This window comes from Lucilia cuprina, chromosome 5 (assembly GCF_022045245.1).
Source record: "Lucilia cuprina isolate Lc7/37 chromosome 5, ASM2204524v1, whole genome shotgun sequence".
In the NCBI taxonomy this organism is placed as follows: Eukaryota; Metazoa; Arthropoda; class Insecta; order Diptera; family Calliphoridae; genus Lucilia; species Lucilia cuprina.
The window spans coordinates 45525855-45546149 of record NC_060953.1 but is presented as its reverse complement, the minus strand read 5'-3'; the positions used below and the strand labels follow the sequence as shown (position 1 = coordinate 45546149).

The 20295-nt window shown below is 27.9% G+C and overlaps 2 protein-coding genes across 2 annotated transcripts; one reads left to right on the top strand and one right to left on the bottom strand.

Moving 5' to 3' along the window:
- Window positions 1-420: 420 nt before the first annotated feature.
- LOC124420250 lies at window positions 421-6403 on the top strand. Its single transcript, XM_046952494.1, has 3 exons — window positions 421-492; window positions 1420-1773; window positions 5566-6403. The coding sequence occupies exons 1-3, from the start codon at window positions 421-423 to the stop codon at window positions 6151-6153; spliced, it is 1014 nt and encodes a 337-aa protein (XP_046808450.1). The 3' UTR covers window positions 6154-6403.
- A 4668-nt stretch (window positions 6404-11071) lies between these two features.
- Window positions 11072-19234, bottom strand: LOC111685697 (nucleolin). The gene is made up of 2 exons (XM_046952869.1): window positions 19155-19234; window positions 11072-11608 (listed from the first exon to the last, which is right to left on the bottom strand). Exons 1-2 carry the CDS (start codon window positions 19161-19163, stop codon window positions 11087-11089), a joined length of 531 nt encoding a protein of 176 aa, XP_046808825.1. The 5' UTR covers window positions 19164-19234; the 3' UTR covers window positions 11072-11086.
- Window positions 19235-20295: the final 1061 nt, after the last annotated feature.

Below are 20295 nucleotides of genomic sequence, written 5' to 3'. Positions count from 1 at the left end.
GCCGAACAAAATTATTCTCAGCTGGATAGAGAGGCGCTATCAATTGTTTTTTCTGTTCAACACTTCCATGAATATTTATTCGCGCGTCAATTCGTACTCATAACGGACAATCAGCCGATTATGAGAATTTTTCATCAAACAGCAAAACTGCCTCAAATGACGTCTGCCCGATTACAACGATATGCAGCGTATTTATCTGGTTTTAATTATGAGATACAAGTCAAAAAAGGGGTCGACAACACTAACGCGGATTGTCTCTCCAGAGCGCCTGATATTACAACAAATTTCGCCGAATGTTCTATCAATAGAGAAGTACATCTTATATGTAATGAAAGTATTAATCATATTAGTAATTCGAAAATCAATTTTCAATCACTCCGTGATGAAACCCGTAAGGATAAACACATTTCACAAATCATAATGAGACTACGTAACAACAACAAAAACGATAATGACAATGATATCGATCCAGAATTTACAGTTGATGAGGACGTGCTTTTCAGAGGTCAAAGAGTAGTAATCCCTGAAATCCTACAACCATACGTGTTACAGGAACTCCATTATACGCACTTAGGCATCACTAAGATGAAACAACTGGCACGCCGCTATGTATACTGGAAGAACATTGACAAGGACATTGAAAATTTGGTGCGATCATGTCCGTCATGTGCGTTAGTAAAAAGTTCTCCAGCTAAAGCGGAACTTCATCCGTGGGAAGAGCCTGATGGAAATTGGCAACGCATACACATAGATTATGCCGGTCCTTTTCAAAATAATTTCTTTCTGGTGGTAATGGACGCGAAGTCGAAATGGGCTGAAATCGGTATTAGCCGAACAGCACCGTCGTCATTGTCGACAATAGAAATTCTAGAAGAAATATTTTCGAGAAATGGATATCCAAACGTTCTGGTATCAGACAATGCAACAATTTTTACAAGCGAGGAATTCAAAACTTTTTGTAAAAACTGCGGTATTTTTCAAAAGTTTATAGCGCCAGGCCACCCAGCCACGAATGGGTTGGCAGAGAGAAATGTACAAACTCTAAAACACAAATTAACGACAATGGAAAGTGAAACGATGTCTATTCGGAAAAAAGTACAGGAAATACTTTTTAAGTATCGCGCGACGCCATTAAAAAACTCTAAAACTCCTTCGGAACAGTATTTGGGAAGGCAAATACGTATAAGTCTGGATGCATTTAAACCAACTAAGTTTAACAGAACTCAATACTCAAAATGTATGGCCAGGCAACTGTATAAGGGTGAGAGAGTCTTAGCTCGTTATTACACAACAAACAAGACAACCTGGAAGACGGGTATAATTACCAAGAAGCTTGGAAATCTCCATTATATAGTTGAACTAGATAACGGATTTGTGTTCAAAAGGCACATAAATCAATTACGTGCATCAAATGTCCAGCCTACTATTCCCGAAAACAATAATGAAAAAGTAGTTCTGCGAGATGAAAACAACAAGCGACAATATGCAAACATCGAAGATCTCGTGGAAATACCCAATGATTCAACAAACACGTCAGAGCGAAATTCACAACAACCGAATCAACAAGAATCATCATCAAATCAACAAGAATCATCATCAGATCAACAAACATCATCATCAAATCAACAAGCATCATCAGATCAACAAGCATCATCATCATCAAATCAACGAGCATCATCATCGAATCAACAAACATCATCATCATCAAATCAACAACCATTTTCATTGAATGTACAACCGCCATCTACGATACCGCGTAGAGTTTCGGCAAGGGTTCGTAGACTGCCCCCACATTTAGGAGACTACATAGTAGACTCTGAATGAAACCTCATACGATTCCTTATTATCATTTTGTTTTATTGAATTTATTTTATTCAATTTTAAAAATCTTTTGTCAAAATTTCAAATTATTAAATTACATAAATACATTGAATTAAATATTGTAATTTTGAATAAGTTAATATAATAAGTATGTAATAAGGGTGAGAGAATTGTAATATACAAATCTGGTAGCCTTTATTAATAATCAAATCTGGCAACCTTGAGCTGTCAAATATGTAAAAATTAATTGTGACATGGATTTCTACGAGCACGTGCAAGCTCCTTTTTTTATAATAAATTATCTATATTTTAAGAAACAACTAAACGTGCATTTAATTAATTGTCAACGACCACCACATCGTGTATCTGTCTTTTTGCCGAAAATATCTTCCCACTAATTTGGGTTATAAGCATAGCTATTGCATGCACCTCAAAAGGGACCTCTTCAATAAAGGACACAAAACAAATGAGGTCTGTGTCAAATTTTCCAAAGAAAGGGCCAAGGATACATTTGATTATCATCATTTGATAGTCCCCTCGGACTGGAAAACACTGGTACTGGTAGCAACTTTTTCAACGGTATTGCAATAACACCAAGAGGGGGTCTTTCATTAGGTGATATTGATGTACATTTGTGTGGGTTTTTAAGCCTCCAATCATTAGATACAAAATTTATTCATTATTATGCATTATTCTGCAAAACGTTCACCATTGTAGTTCACCATTATTTTACCTTTTTCGCCCATTAAATAAATATCATAGGTCCATAAAATCTATACCGATACAAGCCGATGCAAAATGATCGGCGGCAGCGGCTTATATAGAAAATATCGTCGGCGTCTAAATTGTCGGCTCAATTAAACTTTTTTTCAGAAATTTACCTTATAAGCATTTATTATAGTCTTCACTTTCGTGGGAAGGGTATATATAAGTTTGTCATTCCGTTTGTAATTTCTATAATATAATTTTCCGATCCTATAAAGTATATATATTCTGGATCCTTATAGATAGCGGAGTCGATTTAGCCATATCCGTCTGTCTGTCTGTGTGTATGTTGAAATCAGTTTTCATAAGATAATTCAATAATTCTATTGGAAATACGATCGAATAGAACGCTTTTTAAAATCATTCCAATCGGTCCATAAATAACGAAATTTGAAATTTCTTTAATATTGAACCTAGAAGCATGAAATTTAGCATGTTGGGCCTTGACTAGGTAAGAACTTGAAAAAAGAGACTTTCTGGTACTTTTTCTTTCTACAAAAGGTACTTTTTTGAATTTTCTACAATATTGAACCTAGAAACATAATATTAAGTATGTAGAGCCCGGATTAGTCCAGAATACATAAAAGGGGACATTTTGGTACTTTTTCGTTCTACAAAAGGTACTTTTTGAATTTTCTATAATATTGAACCTAGAAACATAATATAGAGCCTGGATTAAGTGGGAACCCATAAAAGGGAAGTTTTTGGTACTTTTTCGTTCATCAAAAGATACTTTTTAAAATTTATATAATATTGAACCTAGAAATATAAAGTTAAGCATGTAGAGCCCTGATTAATTTAGATCGTATAAAATGGGCTACAATTGGTATTTTTTTCATTTTTTGTAATAAAATTCGTAATGACTGTTTTTTAACACATCATGGTGAAGGGTATATTAAGATTCGGCCCAGCCGAATATAGAACTCTTACTTGTTATATTGTATAATAGTCTGTTATATAGAAACCTGTCTTTTTATATGTTTTTTTTTTCTGCATAAAATGGACATTTATACTATTTTTTACTATTTTAATATTAGCACAATATTGTGTGGCAACTCTTTTTCAACTTGCCATACGAATTTAAAATAGTGGCAACTCCGTTAAAATTGGTGAAATTATCTAGTTAAGTTCTAGTTCAGTTGTAATTGAGTTATACTTCTAATAGTAATTCATTTGTAATTCTTCTTAATATTTTTCTTCCAATCTTTATTAGCGGCTTTGCTTTTAAGCGGCCAGCCGCCGACGATTTGAGCAGTCTCGGCTTGTATCTCTTCTTTCCGGTAATTAAAAAGTTACATTACTAAATGCAATATAGACTTATAATCGTTACAACATTGTAAAACAAATCTAAATTAAACATTTCTTTCATACACCTTGTTATCAAATACAAAATGATTACACCCTGTCAGAAAAATGTAACAAAAAACGTTACATACTTTTATCATTATTTAAATGGCTAAAAATTTCATAGCAATAATAAACTATCTGTAGTATATCTTAAGGCTTCAAAAGTTAAGATTAAAAAAAAATTGAAAAATTCATGAAAGTAAATTAACTACAAAAATTGTTGTAAATAATAATAATAATTAAACTATTAGCGAAAAAAAACGTATAGAAGTTTCATGTTATTCTTTAAATTCTTTAAAAAATTTCTTTCATCTTTAATGATTTAAAAAAAAATCATTAAAAATAATTCTCCAAACCTTAATATTAACCTAATAATTATTTTCTTCTCGACTTAAATGTTTAAAACCATTTATTTAAATAATTAACTTAATTTATTTATTTTAGAAAAGAAAGCAATCTTTGTTTAAAATTGTTAAGCACAATGTTCTTTCCCATAATATTTCTATCTTAAAAAAAAATAACAAACAAAAACACTAGTTTTCAACATTATTTATAAGAAATTTTTAGAAAATGAAAGTAGAAAATTTTAACCAAATCAAATAGTATTAAAAATTCACAACAAAACTCACATTATTAAAAATAAATAAATAAAAAAACAAACAATGCTTTACAATTGTCAAAAATGTTAATTGAATAAAAGGTGGTGGTAACAGCATGAAAGAAAATCAAATAACAAGTGTTTGACAGCATGTTAAATGTAACAGTTAACATGACATTAAGGGGAATATGTTAAGTATCGTAATTATTAATCAATAGTAAACATATTAAAGTATATTACTAATAGAATACACTTTTATTGATTTAAGACATTCTTAAATGTATGAAACATTTAACAAAACATTTCTACAGATACTGTTAATTGAAGTATTTAAGAAAAATTGTAATTATAAAGCGGTTTTTATATAATTATACACCTCTTAAATGCTCTTTAAATAATTTGCCAAAAAAAGTTCGCATTTTAAGTCTTTTGTTTTAATTTACAACTATTTAGTGTGTAGGACATGATCATGATATTTTAAAAGTTTATGTCATCGAAAATAAAATTCTAATTCACAATACATTATTTAACATCAATTTGAAAAGTTTTGGTTCGATTTCATTAAAATTTTTCACATTCAGAAAGGAATTGCTAAACTAGGACTGATCTACAAGTGAACTATAACTGAACTAGAACTGAACTAGAACTGAACTAGAACTGAACTAGAACTGAACTAGAACTGAACTAGAACTGAACTAGAACTGAACTAGAACTGAACTAGAACTGAACTAGAACTGAACTAGAACTGAACTAGAACTGAACTAGAACTGAACTAGAACTGAACTAGAACTGAACTAGAACTGAACTAGAACTGAACTAGAATTGAACTAGAACTGAACTAGAACTGAACTAGAACAGAACTGGAACTTATTTTAACACGGTGATGATATTGAAAGCAAGTAACTACCACAAACTCCTTAGTCAAGACTATATATAGACAACTCTATTATTATATATACTTCATAGTCAAGACTATAGACTAGTCTATAGCCTAAGGCCCCAATATCGTTTTATATCTTCTCTATATTACTATATTTAATACATTCAATAATCTTCTATTACTTCTTATCTATTCCACAACAGAAGGACGTACTTTTGGTAAAATTCGTCGTCTACAAATGGCTCTCATACCCATTGTTTTCAAATTTGGTGTACTCTCTGCCATGGTGGCCTTCCTAGTAGCGATCGGCATGAAAACTCTTTTCTTAGTCAAGGTCTTAGTGGTTATGAACTTACTGGCACTCTTAGGTAAATTCTTCACACTTAAATCACACTTTGGTCATGTTGAACATGTTGCTGCTCCTCCTCCACCTACCTGGAATTGGACTCCTTATGCTAGCAGTGGTTGGCAATCAGCTGCTCCCGTAGAACATCATAGCAACAAGGAAATTCACTTACACATTCATGGTGGTCAAGGACAACCTCAAGTGAGCGGTTACTCATATGGCAGTAGTGCGGCAGCAGCTCCAACTCATGGTTGGGAAAGACGTAATGATCCTTATAGTGCCTATGAGACAATGGCATTGCAGGGTCAACAAAATGAATTGGTGCCCAATGAATTGACTAGTTCACCAAATGATCAACAGTTTGGAAATTTCCCCTCCAATCATCGAATGCTTTGAAGACAACAGTAGTAAATATGTAGTAATATGTAACTAAAGCTTTAGTTTCTATAAAAAGAACGAAAAGTTAGCTTTGTGTTTTTGTGAAACTAGCTTTGAAATCTAAACTGGTCTTTAGTTAGTAATTTATTGTAATTAAATTTAGGAAGTATATAAATATTTTTAAAATTTGCTTTATTTTGTTGTAATTAGTTTTAGTTTCTAAAAAATCCTTTGTAAAAATTATTAAAAGCGAAGAAAATTATTTATGTAAATATTTATTTAAGTATGACGTAATTTATTTTAATTTAAAAATGTAAATTATTTGAAAGAAAATCCAAAATAAAGTACAAAAAACATAAGAAATAAAAAAGTGAATTTGAAGATTGCTGATTATGACAGCAGACTATTGGCTATTTGTTAAGAAGTTAAAGGGTCTAGGGGAAATTGCATTTACAGTTCCACTTCAGCTTTAGTTCAGCTATAAATCAGTCATAGTTTAGTTCTAGTTCCGGTCTAGTTCAGTTCTTGTTCAGTTCCAGTTCAGTTCTAGTTCAGTTCTAGTTCAGTTCTAGTTCAGTTCTAGTTCAGTTCTAGTTCAGTTCTAGTTCAGTTCTAGTTCAGTTCTAGTTCAGTTCTAGTTCAGTTCTAGTTCAGTTCTAGCTCAGTTCTAGTTCAGTTCTAGTTCAGTTCTCGTTCAGTTCTAGTTCAGTTCTAGTTTAGTTCTAATTCAGTTCTTTTTCAGTTCTTGTTCAGTTCTAGTTCAGTTCTAGTTTAGTTATAGTTCAGTTCTTGTTCAGTTCTAGTTCAGTTCTAGTTTAGTTATAGTTCAGTTCTAATTCAGTTCTTGTTCAGTTCTAGTTCATAGTCTCGTCTAAAGAGTTGTCTATAAACTTGACAATAGTGTGGTCTATTGTATCTAATATAGAGTAGAGTATTCTATAACCTCGAGCAGTAAAAGTTTTCTTTTACAAAAATGTTCTACTTTTTCTTAACCGTAAGCGTGGAGGTTGCTGTAGATCAATTCTCTAAGAAAGTTTAATTGGAATATTAATTTTATTAGATTTTCTTTAAATCTATTTATATTCTTTCTCCATCACTTCTTTTTATAGATTTTCAACACTTTTAATGATTTTATTTTCAAATAATTTTTTTTTTCTTATTAGAGCTGAACATTTCTATTACAACTTTTTTGCTCATTAAAATTGTTTTGGTTTAAGATTTTTATTACTTTTTTCTATACTCCTAACAATTTTGAAATTTAAACAATAATATTAAAGAGTCAATTGGTATTTCGTGTTATAAAAAAAAATTAATTTAAACACTTGAAAACTGGCAATGAACTTAAAAATTAAAGCAAATAATAATTGTGTTTGAAAAAAAAACAGTAACAACAAAAAACAAAATCTATTGTAAGCATAATTATGTTAATAAAAAACAGAAAGTGAAAATAAATTTTGCAACAATATAAAAACAAACAAACAAACAATTGATGTTAACGAAGAAAATTTTGACCATTAATTTTCTTAAAACTTCAAACTAATTCAATTGAAATATTTACAACTTTAATGCAAATTTCTCAGACTTTAGTTGAGATTTGTTTAAACTACATTTAAGGTGTTAGGGAGCTTAATAACGCTAACACGCCCAATTTTTTTTTTTTTTTTTTTTTTCGAAAAATTTTGCATGAATCATGTTATTTGTCTTGTTTTTTGTTTAAATTGTATTTAAGAAATTTTTAAAAGAGAAAGTATAACAATAACTATAAATTTTTTTGGGAATAATAAATAATAAACAAGCAAGAGCATGCACCATTAAATAAAATCTATTTGAAATATGAAATGAAAAAATGTTGTAATATAACTTAAGCTAATTTTTTTAAAATATCTTAATAACAACGCCTTCGTAAAGTCTACATGTTATATATATATACTTTTTTTAAATTTCGCACGATTTTGTTTGAATTTATGCAAAATTTATACAAATTACCTTTACAAGCATTTAATGTAAATTTTAATGCCAAAATTATGTTAAATTTAAATTAACATCATAAATTTCTATTTTGAAATTAATGCTGTTTTAAATTAGATTCAAAATTTCAAAAAATTTAAAAAAAAAATTGAAATTTACATAAATACCAAAACTAGAGTACTGTAGTAGTAAATATTTGGTCTGTCTGATATATCACAATATTTGATTATTAATAAAAAAATTAATTTCAAATGTTGTAATCTAATCAATAAAAATGAAATTTAAAAAAAAATCATTAAAATTGCGACTAAATATAAATTTGAAACATTCCATCCAACATACACGTTTGTTTTGAAACTGGATTATGTGATTAAGAATTAGTCAGTCATTGTTAAAGTTTTACTGGATAAACTGTTATACGGAAAACTTTTATGTGTCATCAGTTTTTCTATAACACTTTTTACAATTAAAATTTTCTTTATAGCAGTTTTAAATGGTTAAAATACTATATCATTTAATTATATTTTATTAAGAAAATTTTCTATATAACAATTAAAACCAAAGAAAGTTTACTGTATAACAGTTCTTTGTAAAGAAATGTTTGTGTATATAAGTTTTTATTGGTCTAAAATACTTCTTAGTATAGCAAAATTTGATTAAGAAAATTTTCTGTATAACAGTTAAAACCAAAGAAAGTTTTCTGTATAACAGTTTTTTGTAAAAAAAGCACAGAATATCTTTTCCTCTAACTTGTTTAATTAAAAAAATAACATTTGTATAAAAATTTTTCTGTTTTCTGTATAACAGTTTTTTCCAAAGAAAAAAAGATTGTTATATATAAACAGCTCTTCTCTAAAAACTTTTGTATAACAGTTATGATGTATAAACGATTTTTTCTAAAGAAAATTCTTTGTATAATAGCTTTTAATAAATTAAATTCGGTTTTTTAAACATTTTTTGTATAACAGTTTTTTCAAAGAAAACTTTCTGCATCCAAGTTTTTCATATAATTTTAAAAATTTTTTCATTTTTTTTACGGAAATTTTGGGTAAATATTCTTTTTTTTTTAACAAAAACTTTCTGTATAACAGTTTTTTATAATGAAAATTTTTTGTATAACAATTTTATCGAACAAAAATATTCTGTATAATAGTTTATTCTAAAGAAAATTTTCTGTATAACAGTTTTTTCTAACAAAAATATTCTCTGTAAGAGTTTTGTCCAATAGAAGTATTCTGTATAACAGTTTTTTCTAACAAAAATGTTCTGTATTACAATTTTTTTAACAAAAATATTCTCTGTAAGAGTTTTTTCTAACAGAAGTATTCTGTATAACAGTTTATTCTAACAAAAATATTTTGTATAACAGTTTTTTTTTCTAACAAAAATATTCTGTATGAAAGTTTTTCTCAAGAAAAAATAATCTGTATAATAGTTTTTTGCTAACGAAAATGTTCTGTATACCAATTTTTTTTAAATATTCTGTATAACAGTGTTTTTTTTACGAAAACTTTCTGTATAATAGTTTTTTTCCGAACAAACATTTTCTGTATACGAATTTTTTAACAAAAATATTCAGTATAACAGTTTTTTCTAACAAAAATATTCTTTATAATAGTTTTTTTCCGAACAAAAATATTATGTATAACAGTTTTGTTTATAAAAATATTCTGTAAAAAAGTTATCTCTAACGAAGATAATCTGTATAACAGTTATTTCTAACAAAAATATTCTGTATAACAGTTTTTTCTAACAAAAATATTCCGTATAAATGTTAATTCTAATAAAAATATTTAGTATAACAGTTTTTACATTTCAGTACCAAAATTGTTTCTATTTTCCGTATAATAGTTTTTTCTAGCGAAAATACTATATTTGTACAACAACAAAAAAATTGTATGACAGTTTTTTTTCAGAATACTTTTTGTATAACAGTAAAGAAATAAAGAAAATACTCGGTGAAAATTTTAATTCTAAAGAAAATATTCAGTATAACAGTTGTTAGTAAAGCAGATTTTTTGCATGTTTAATGTTTAACATGTTTAATTTTCTTCGTATTGCTTTTTCTAATTTTACTGTATAACAGTTTTCTTAGGGAATATTTTTGTATAACAGTTTTCTAAAGGAAACATTCTTTACAATAAACAAGTAATGATCATTTTCTGTTTTTTTGTAAAGAAAATATTTAGTATAACAGTTATCAAGGAAAGATTTTAAATTGAAGATTTCAAAATAACCCAAGAATGATAATTTTAAGCAAAATCCTTATTAAATTATATAATAATGTTCATAATGGACTACTTTGTATGTGTATGTATACCCAGTAAAAACAAAAACTTCCAAAGAAGCGAAAAAGAAGTAGAATTTATTCCATGGAAGTATTGAAAAAGATCTGAAGAAGTTATGATTTTAACACAGGCTTGTCATAGGAGGTATTTCAAATTCACTACATTTGAAGTCATTCTTAGGAAGTAATTTTTATGGATTAATTCACAAGATTTAATTCAGAAGTTTCCAGTACAAATATACCTTAAATTAACAAAAACTGGATTCTTTTAGCTTCTTTGGAAGTCAATAAACATCACTTCTAAAGAAGTTGAAAAAAAACCTAAGTGCTACTTTTGAAGTGGTGATAAATGTTATTCATTAATATTAACATTTTACAAACCTCAAAAAAATGTACACCTCATTTACCAAACTCTTTAAAACCATAACAATTTTTTAAATATTTTTCCCAAAAAAAATATTCAAAAATTACAACAATTTAACTTAAAACCAACAACAAAGCCCTCTGTCAATGAGTTAATTAACACTTAACTGATGAAATTGAAAGTGAAACCGTTAAACATATTAAGCATTTTTTTTAACACTTTTTCTCAGACCTAGAAAAACAAACAATCTGTATAACAGTATTAAAGTGTTCGAGTACACATATTCAATTACAAAACTCTTAAGTAATAATTGTCGAAATAAAAACAAAAATCTAAATTAAATATTTGTTCAATATAAATATTTTCTCACCTCCAACAGCTGCTTGAGTTTTAACATCATCACCAGCAAATAGGCTTTCACTTATGTCTTCCCTAATCCAATTCCAAAAACCTCTAACAATACCCCAAACGCTAAGAGATGAATCAGCGGCGGGTTGTAAAGCATTTTTTTCTGCTGTTTCATCTTCATCATCATCATCGTCGTCTTCTTCATCATTGTCATTATTATCAGCTTTATCAGCTGTATCACTGTCATCTTCTTCATCGTCATCTTCTTCTTCTTCTTCGGATGACTTGCTTTCGGTTTCTTTTATGGCCTCTGCTGCTTCTGCTGCTGTTGTTGTTTTTTCTGTTGTAGATACTTCCGTTTTATCCGCTTTAGCTGATGTTGCAACATCTGTACCATTGACATTGGTATGGCTTTTTGGTAATTTACGTGCATTACCACTGGTTATGAGACAGCATAGAGCCAGTGTTATAAATAGTAATTTATAGATTTGTGTTTTTGTTAAGAGCTGTAAGTAAATAGGGAAAAGTAACAGAAATAAAATAAAGTTATAGTTTTTTTTACATATTTAGTTAAAAAATGAGGTAATTTTTTAAAGACTTTTGCTGGCTTCTTTTTAAAGTATTTGGTAATTAATTAAATAAATAGTTTATAGCATTATGTATTGATAAGTATCTGTCTAAACATATAACAATTAAATAATTAAAATAACATGGAATTTCATTTGTTTTAAAAACAATAAAAAGTACCTTTTATGGATTTTTAATTAGCCAAAAAAGTTACCAAATATTAAATATTAATCTGTAGTCATAACTATAGATTGTATTATAGGCAAGATTACAGACTTGTCAAGACCGAACTACAGTCACACTATAGACTGATCTATTATCAATACTACAAAGACAAGACATTAGACTATAATAAAAACTATAAACAGATCTAAATATAGTCAAGACTACACAATGATCTATACTCAAGACTATAGACTGATCTATAGTCAAGACTATAAATTGATCTATACTTAAGACTATAAACTGATCTTTAGTCAAGACTATAGACTGATCTTTTGCCAAGACTATAGACTGATCTTCAAGCAAGTCGACAGACTAATCTATAGTCATGAATATAGATTGAACTATAAACAAGACTATAGATTGCTCTATAGCCATGACTATAGATTGAACTATAAACAAGACTATAGATAGTCAAGACTATAGATTGATCTATAGTCAAGACTATAGATTGATCTATAGTCAATACTATAGATTGATCTATTGTCAATACTATAAATTGGTCTATAGTTAAGACTATAGATTGATCTATAGTCAAGACTATAGATTGATCTATAGTCAAGACCATAGATTGATCTATAGTCAAGACCATAGATTGATCTACAGTCAAGACTATAGATTGATTTATAGTCAAGACTATAGATTGATCTATAGTCAAGCCTATAGATTGAACTATAGTCAAGACTATAGATTGATCTATAGTCAAGACTATAGATTGATCTATAGTCAAGACTATAGATTGATCTATAGTAAAGACTATAGATTAATCTATAGTCAAGACTATTGATTGATCTATAGTCAAGACTATATATTGATCTATAGTTAAGACTATTGATTGATCTATAGTCAAGACTCTTGATTGATCTATAGTCAAGGCTATATATTAATCTATAGTCAAGACTATAGATTGATCTATTGTTAAGACTATTGATTGATCTATAGTCAAGACTATAGATTAATCTATAGTCAAGACAATAGATTGATCTATATTAAAAACTATCGATTGATCTGTGGTTAAGAGTATACATTGATATATATTCAAAGCTATAGATTGGGCTATAGCCAAGACTATGGACTATACATTAAGATTATAAACAGATCTATACTAAAGACTATAAACTGATTTATAGTCATGACTATAAACAGATCTAAACTCTTGACTATAGACTGATCGATAGTAAAGACTATAGACTAATCTATAGTCATGTCTATAGACTGATCTATAGTCAAGATTATTCACAGATCTATACATTGAGATATATTGTCAAGACTATAGATTGAGCTATAGCCAAGACTATAGACTATACATTAAGGTTATAAACAGATCTGTACTAAAGACTATAGACTGATCTATTGTTAAGACTATAGACAGATCTAAATCCAAGACTATAGACTGATATATAGAGTGATCTATAGTCGACCCTATAGACTAATCTAAAGTTATTACTATTCTGTCATTCCTGCATTTTAATTTGCAATACATATTACACATAATGTCTAAGACGATCAACATGAATCATAACTTTAAGCGGAAATTACATGCATTGAACCAAAGTTTTAGTAAAAATTTGAATAAGTCATCCAAACTAAACTAAATTTATGTTTATCAATCATATTTCTTTTTGTTAAAGAATTTACATAACAATAACGATATCAAATGGTGGTGACAGTTAATGGAGGTATTAAAAGCATTTTCAAAAACAAAAGACTTAGACAATGAACTTTGAAAAACTTTTTACTTTAATTTAAAATGTTTTTCTTTACAAATATTTTATGGTTTGTTGCAAAAAAAAAAATTAGCAAAGTAGGGAATGAATAGCCCAGCATCTATTTATTTGTAATTTATTCCATAAAAATAAACTTGTTTTTTTCAATTTGTAATTTTTTATGTTTTATGTTTTATAAATTGAAATTAAATTTCTTTTAAACATGCACACATTTGACCAAATGTTAACAAAAACGTTTGTGTAGGTCTTTAAATGTTAAATACATAGTAGTTTTTTGGCACAAACCATAATCCATAATTTAACCCAAAGTCTCAGTGTAAAAACTAAAAAAAATATATATTTAAATATAGTAAGTTAATATATTTGTTATATAATACAAATTGAGGCAATACATAGTTTAGCAAAAAATAAAACTTTAATATAAAACTTGTTTACATTTTGAACTGTGAACTAAAATAATGTTATCAACAAGTAGTCAACTGAAGAAATTAAAAACAAACTTTTAAATTTGTAGTATATTTTTAATTAGTTTTGAGTTTATCTTAAAACAATTTAAAAGTTTAGTTAAATATATATGTATATCAAAAAAAGGGACTGTTAACCTTTAATTAACATTTCTCGTTTTTATTATTATTTTAAATATCTCAAAACGAGAGAAATCATTTATGTTTAATTCCATATTTGTTTACGCTTTCTTTTGTACAACAAACACACACCCAATTATTACATCATTAGTGATTCCGTACAACCTTCAAACTAAATATTTTGAAAACAAAATCACTACATATTTGTATTTTATCTATATTTATTTATATTGTTTAATAAGATGACAGTACAAAAAAGATATCGAAGTTCTTAACTAAAGTAAAGTTTAGTTTGATCGAAGAAGATGTTTTCTTAGACTATATATTCAAGACTATAGACTGATCTATAGTCAACGCTATAGACTGATCTATAGTCAACGCTATAGACTGATCTATAGTCAACGCTATAGACTGACCTATAGTCAAGACTATAACCTGATCCGTAGTGAAGACTATAGCCTGATCTATAGTCAAGATTAATGACTGGTCTATAGTCAACGCTATAGACTGATTTATAGTCAAAACTATAGACTGATCTATAGTCAAGACTATAGACTGATCTATAGTCAACGCTATAGACTGATCTATAGTCAACGCTATAGACTGATCTATAATCAAAACTATAGACTGATCTATAGTCAACGCTGCAGACTGATATATAGTCAACGCTATAGACTGATATATAGCCAAGACTATAGACTGATCTATAGTCAACGCTGTAGACTGATCTTATAGTCAACGCTGTAGACTGATCTATCATCAACGCTATAGACTGATATATAGTCAAGACTATAGACTGATCTATAGTCAACGCTGTAGACTGATCTATAGTCAACGCTCTAGACAGATCTATAATCAAAACTATAGACTAATCTATAGTCAAGACTATAGCGTGGTCTATATTTTATATGTAGCTAAAACTATAGAACGATTATAAACTGATCTATAGTCAAGACAATAGACTGATCTATAGTCAAGAATATAGACAGATCCATAGTCAAGATTATAGACTGATCCATAGTCAAGACTATTGACTGGTTAATAGTCAAGAATATAGACTGATCTATAGTCAAGACTATAGACTGATCTACATTAAAGTCTTTAGACTGATTATAGTCAAGACTATAGACTGATATATAGTCAAGACTATAGACTGATCTATAGTCAAGACTATAAACTGATCTATAGTCAAGACTATAAACTGATCTTTAGTCAAGACTATAGACTAATCTATAGTCAAGACTATAGACTAATCTTTAGTCAAGACTATAGACTGATCTATAGTCAAGACTATAGACTAATCTATAGTCAAGACTATAGACTAATCTTTAGTCAAGACTATAGACTGATCTATAGTCGAGACTATAGACTGATCTATAGTCGAGACTATAGACTGATCTAAAGGCGAGACTATAGACTGATCTATAGTCAACTCTATAGACTAATATATAGTCAAGACTATAGACTACACTATAGTCAATACTATAGATTAGTCTGAACTATAGTCAAGAGTATATACTATATTGAAGTCAAATGTCAATAGTATTTTTAAAATGTTTATTTGTTGAAAGTTAGCATGTTTTAAATACCAATTCAAATCAATTTTGTTAATTTTAAAACAATTATTGAAAATGTTTATTTTAAATTATTAAAAAATAAATGAGAGTTTTCAGTAAATTAGTTTTGTATGTCAATTTCACTTAAACATTTCTTGGCTTGCTGTCCACTTTTTTGTGCGTGATTTTATATTTTATAAAATCACGCAAAAAGAAAACCAACAAAATTAATCATCGAAAGCAGAGGTCAGCAATCAAAGACAACAGGGGAACAAACGAAACAAAAAATAACTAATTCTAAAGAAAAGTTTTGAAATTTACTTTCTATTAGAACGTATTAGGTTTAATATTTATGGATTTTTTTCCTCTTTAAGCCCACCACTGATTTATTAAAACACAATTTACAAACAGCATTATTAATATTCTGTAGAATAACTAGAGGGAGAATGCAAGGTTTCTTTAATTTTGTCAAAAATTTTTGTGTAAATTTTAAAAATTCGCACACATTTTTTTTAGCCAAAAAAAAGCATTAAGCAAAGAGAAAGATATTAAAGTAAAAGATCAGAAAATGCCCAAAAAAAGAAAATAAATTAATTAAAAACTTGTGATTTACTTTTAGCCTAACTGTGTTTAAGATATTTTCTCTTAATGTCTGTGTTTATAATTTATGTCTTAATTTATAATATTTTGTCATTGTTTTATTACAGTTAGAATTTCTATTTCTTAATATTTATTCCTCTAGAAAAGTTATTTATTCCTAAGTTTAGGGGGGATATTGTTTTGCAAATTATTTTTTTATTGATTTTAATAAAAGAAAACAAAAGTATTTTTTTTTTTTTGTTTTTAACAAATTGGCACCACATTCAAGTTTTTCTTAAGTCTTTAGAATTTTTTTGTATGAATTATTAAATTTATTTAAACTTTTGTGCTTTTTTTTGTATTAATAAAAGTAATCGTTTTTGGTAGCTTTTAGTGCTTCTAAAGAATTAATATGTTTGTGATAATTATCATATTTAATTGTGCCGTTTATTAGTTTAAATTAACTGTTAATGTTAGAGAGTTTTGTTCTGAAATGGTTTTTATAGCTTTATTTAGGTATTTTAGAATTGTTCTTTTATAAATTTACATAATTTCTTTTTATTTAAACAATTTTATAGGCTGTTTACACTTAATTGTAGAATTTTTAACTTTTTGAAATAAAATTTTGTTTTAAAATGTTCAAAAGAAGAAAATTGCTAAAACTTGTTGTGAGAAATAGTTTGTCCTGTCATGCAATTGCTTGCAATTCATAACAGTTTCTATTACATATGTGAAAATAAAGTATGCTGCTTAAGTCTTTTGTTTGCTCTTAACTTGTTTACAAAAAAACTCAACACTTTTAAACCATTTTTACTTCACTACTAAATACATTGATGATTTAAAATTGTAATTATTACATGAAATGTAATTTTATCTTTTTACCATAAAAAGCACGTGCTTGAGAAACACACACATACAGTTTTTTTCTTTCAAATTAATGAAGTAGAAAAACACACAAACATATCTGTTAATAATAGTTAAAATAAATAAAATGTAACAACAAAAGTAATAATGTGAATAAAATTTAACATAAAATAAATCATATTTTAACAAAAGAAATGAAAACACTTAAAAACTCGCAAATACTACAACACGTCTAAACAAAAGGGTCATAAAGTTTCATTTAACCTGCATTGTGTTTGTAATATTATCTAATATTTTTGTATATATTTAACTACAACTATTTAAAAACTATTGTTTATAAATGTTTTGAAAAAAATAATAGCTACACACCTACTAAAGAAAGTTTTGGAATAAGAAAGAAAAACATGTTCGGAATTAAAAACCTCTATCAATGGAATAAATATCAGATATAAATGCAAATCATTTTTAACTTAAAGCCCTCATCAGTCTAGATTACAATAGATAGGTAAATCTATAGTCTTGCTCAAAGATCAGTGTAATTTCAGACTATGATCACTTCTATAGTCTTCATTACAACTTATTCTTTAAGCTTGTCTATAGGTCAAGTCTTGTCTATATATCAATTTATAGTCTTGACTATAGGTTAGTATTTAGATAAATCTTTAACTTTTAACAAAGATTAGTGTATATTCTTAACTATGATCAATCTATAGTTTTTACTATAGATCAATATATTGTTTCACTTTTCATAATTCTATTGTCTTGAATTTTGATCAATCTATAGCTTTGACTATTGATTTGACTACTATTGAAAATCTATAGATGGTCTTGAATATAGTATTATTGTATAGTATTGACTAGAGCAGTCTATAGTCTTGAGTGATGATCAGTTAACGAGTCTATACATTTGACTATAGTCTTGAGTATAGATCAGTATATAGTCTTGACAATAGATCAGTCTGTAGTCTTGACTATAGATCAGTCTATAGTCTTGACTATTGATCAGTCTATTGTCTTGACTATAGATCAGGCTATAGTCTTGACTATAGATCAGTCCATAATCTTGACTATAGATCAGTCCAAAGACTTGACTATAGATCAGTCTATAGTCTTGACTATATTTCAGTCTATAGTCTTGACTATATTTCAGTCTATAGTCTTGACTGTAGATCAGTCTATAGTCTTGACTATAGATCAGTCTATAGTCTTGACTATAGATCAGTCTATAGTCTTGACTATAGATCAGTCTATAGTCTTGACTATAGATCAGTCTATAGTCTTGGCTATAGATCAGTCTATAGTATTGACTATAGATCAGTCTATATTCTTGACTATAGATCAGTCTATAGTCTCGACTATAGATCAGTCTATAGTCTCGACTATAGATCAGTCTATATTCTCTACTATAGATCAGTCTATAGTCTCGACTATAGATCAGTCTATAGTCTCGACTATAGATCAGTCTATAGTCTCGACTATAGATCAGTCTATAGTCTCGACTATAGATCAGTCTATATTCTTGACTATAGATCAGTCTATATTCTTGACTATAGATAGTTTATAGTCTTGACTATAGATCAGTCCGTAATCTTGACTATAGATCAGTCTATAGTCTGACTATAGATCAGTCAGTAGTCTTGACTATCGATTTGTCTAAAAGCCTTGACTAGGTCGGTATATAGTCTTGACTATTTATCAGTCCAAACTATATATACAAAAACTCTTCACAGTTGCCAGAAACCACATAATTTTTTTCTCAAAATAAATACAATAAATAACCGTTGAAATAATTAATGTTTATTTTCACAATTTCTTTAATAAACAAAAGACATTTAAACAAATAAATATTTAAGACACCATAAGCTAACTAACAACTAGGTAACTGTGTCGTGCTTAAAATAACAAAATTTAAAATTTCTTAGAAAATTAAATAAATTTAAATGGTTTACATACCATTTTCATTCAAAATATAAACAATACAATTAAAAAATTTCAATAATTTCTTTAAAAATTGGCTAAAAATCCTTTAATTGTTTTTAAAACTGCATTTAATTAATTTAAATTTTTTCAATTATTTCTTGCACTTTAATTCGAAAAAAACGCTTTCACATGCACTTTTTTTCAAATATATATTTTTTTAATTTTATAAAAACCAAAGACACAAAACAACTTTTGTTTATTTTCTCCTTTTTTGGACTTTTTCTTAATTTTTTAATATTTTTTTTTTTGTTAATACGATCTGAACCACTCTTTTTGGCGTTTATTTTAAGACTAAATTCACTTGACAGCTTCTTTTAAACTTGTTAAATCAGTTGAAACCATATTTACATTAACCATACATGAAAATATTTCTACTACTTTTAAGCCAAGTTTTGTATTTATCTTCAACAAACCAACAACAATAATATATAATTGTTAAACTCTTTTTTCACTCTCTATGTGTAGTTTTTGGTGTCTACGTGAGATGCGATAGTTGTTGTTTTCAACGATAGCATTTCGCTCTTTTTATTGTTTTATTGTCTGGGGGCTTTTTTTGATATTTTCTTTTGTGCTGCATAACAAACACCATGTGCTGCTCCCATCGACAAAGACTTTCTTTCTCCTCAATGTCACAAAATAAATGTAGTCAATGTTTCCATTGTAACTACATGCGATATTGTTTTTGCTATTCACTTGATTTGGGTCAGTTGGGGAGAAATTCATACATATTTAAATGGTCTAGTATGGTCCATAAACTAGCCTAGAGTCTACTCTAGTCCAGTCTAGTCTAAAGTTTAGTTTATTGCTTAGTCAACCTATATAGTCCACTAAACCATTCTTTAATCTGTAGTACAACTTATTATATAGTGTATACTTGACTATATTATAGTCTAGTTTATAGCCTACACTATAGACGAGTCTATAATCAAGTCTAGTCTGTAGTCTAGACTATAGTCTAGTCTATAGTCTAATCTATAGTCTAGTCTATAGTCTGCTCTATAGTCTGGTCTATAGTCTAGTCTATAGTCTAATCTATAGTCTAGTCTATAGTCTAGTCTATAGTCTAATCTATAGTCTAGTCTATAGTCTAGTCTATAGTCTAATCTATAGTCTA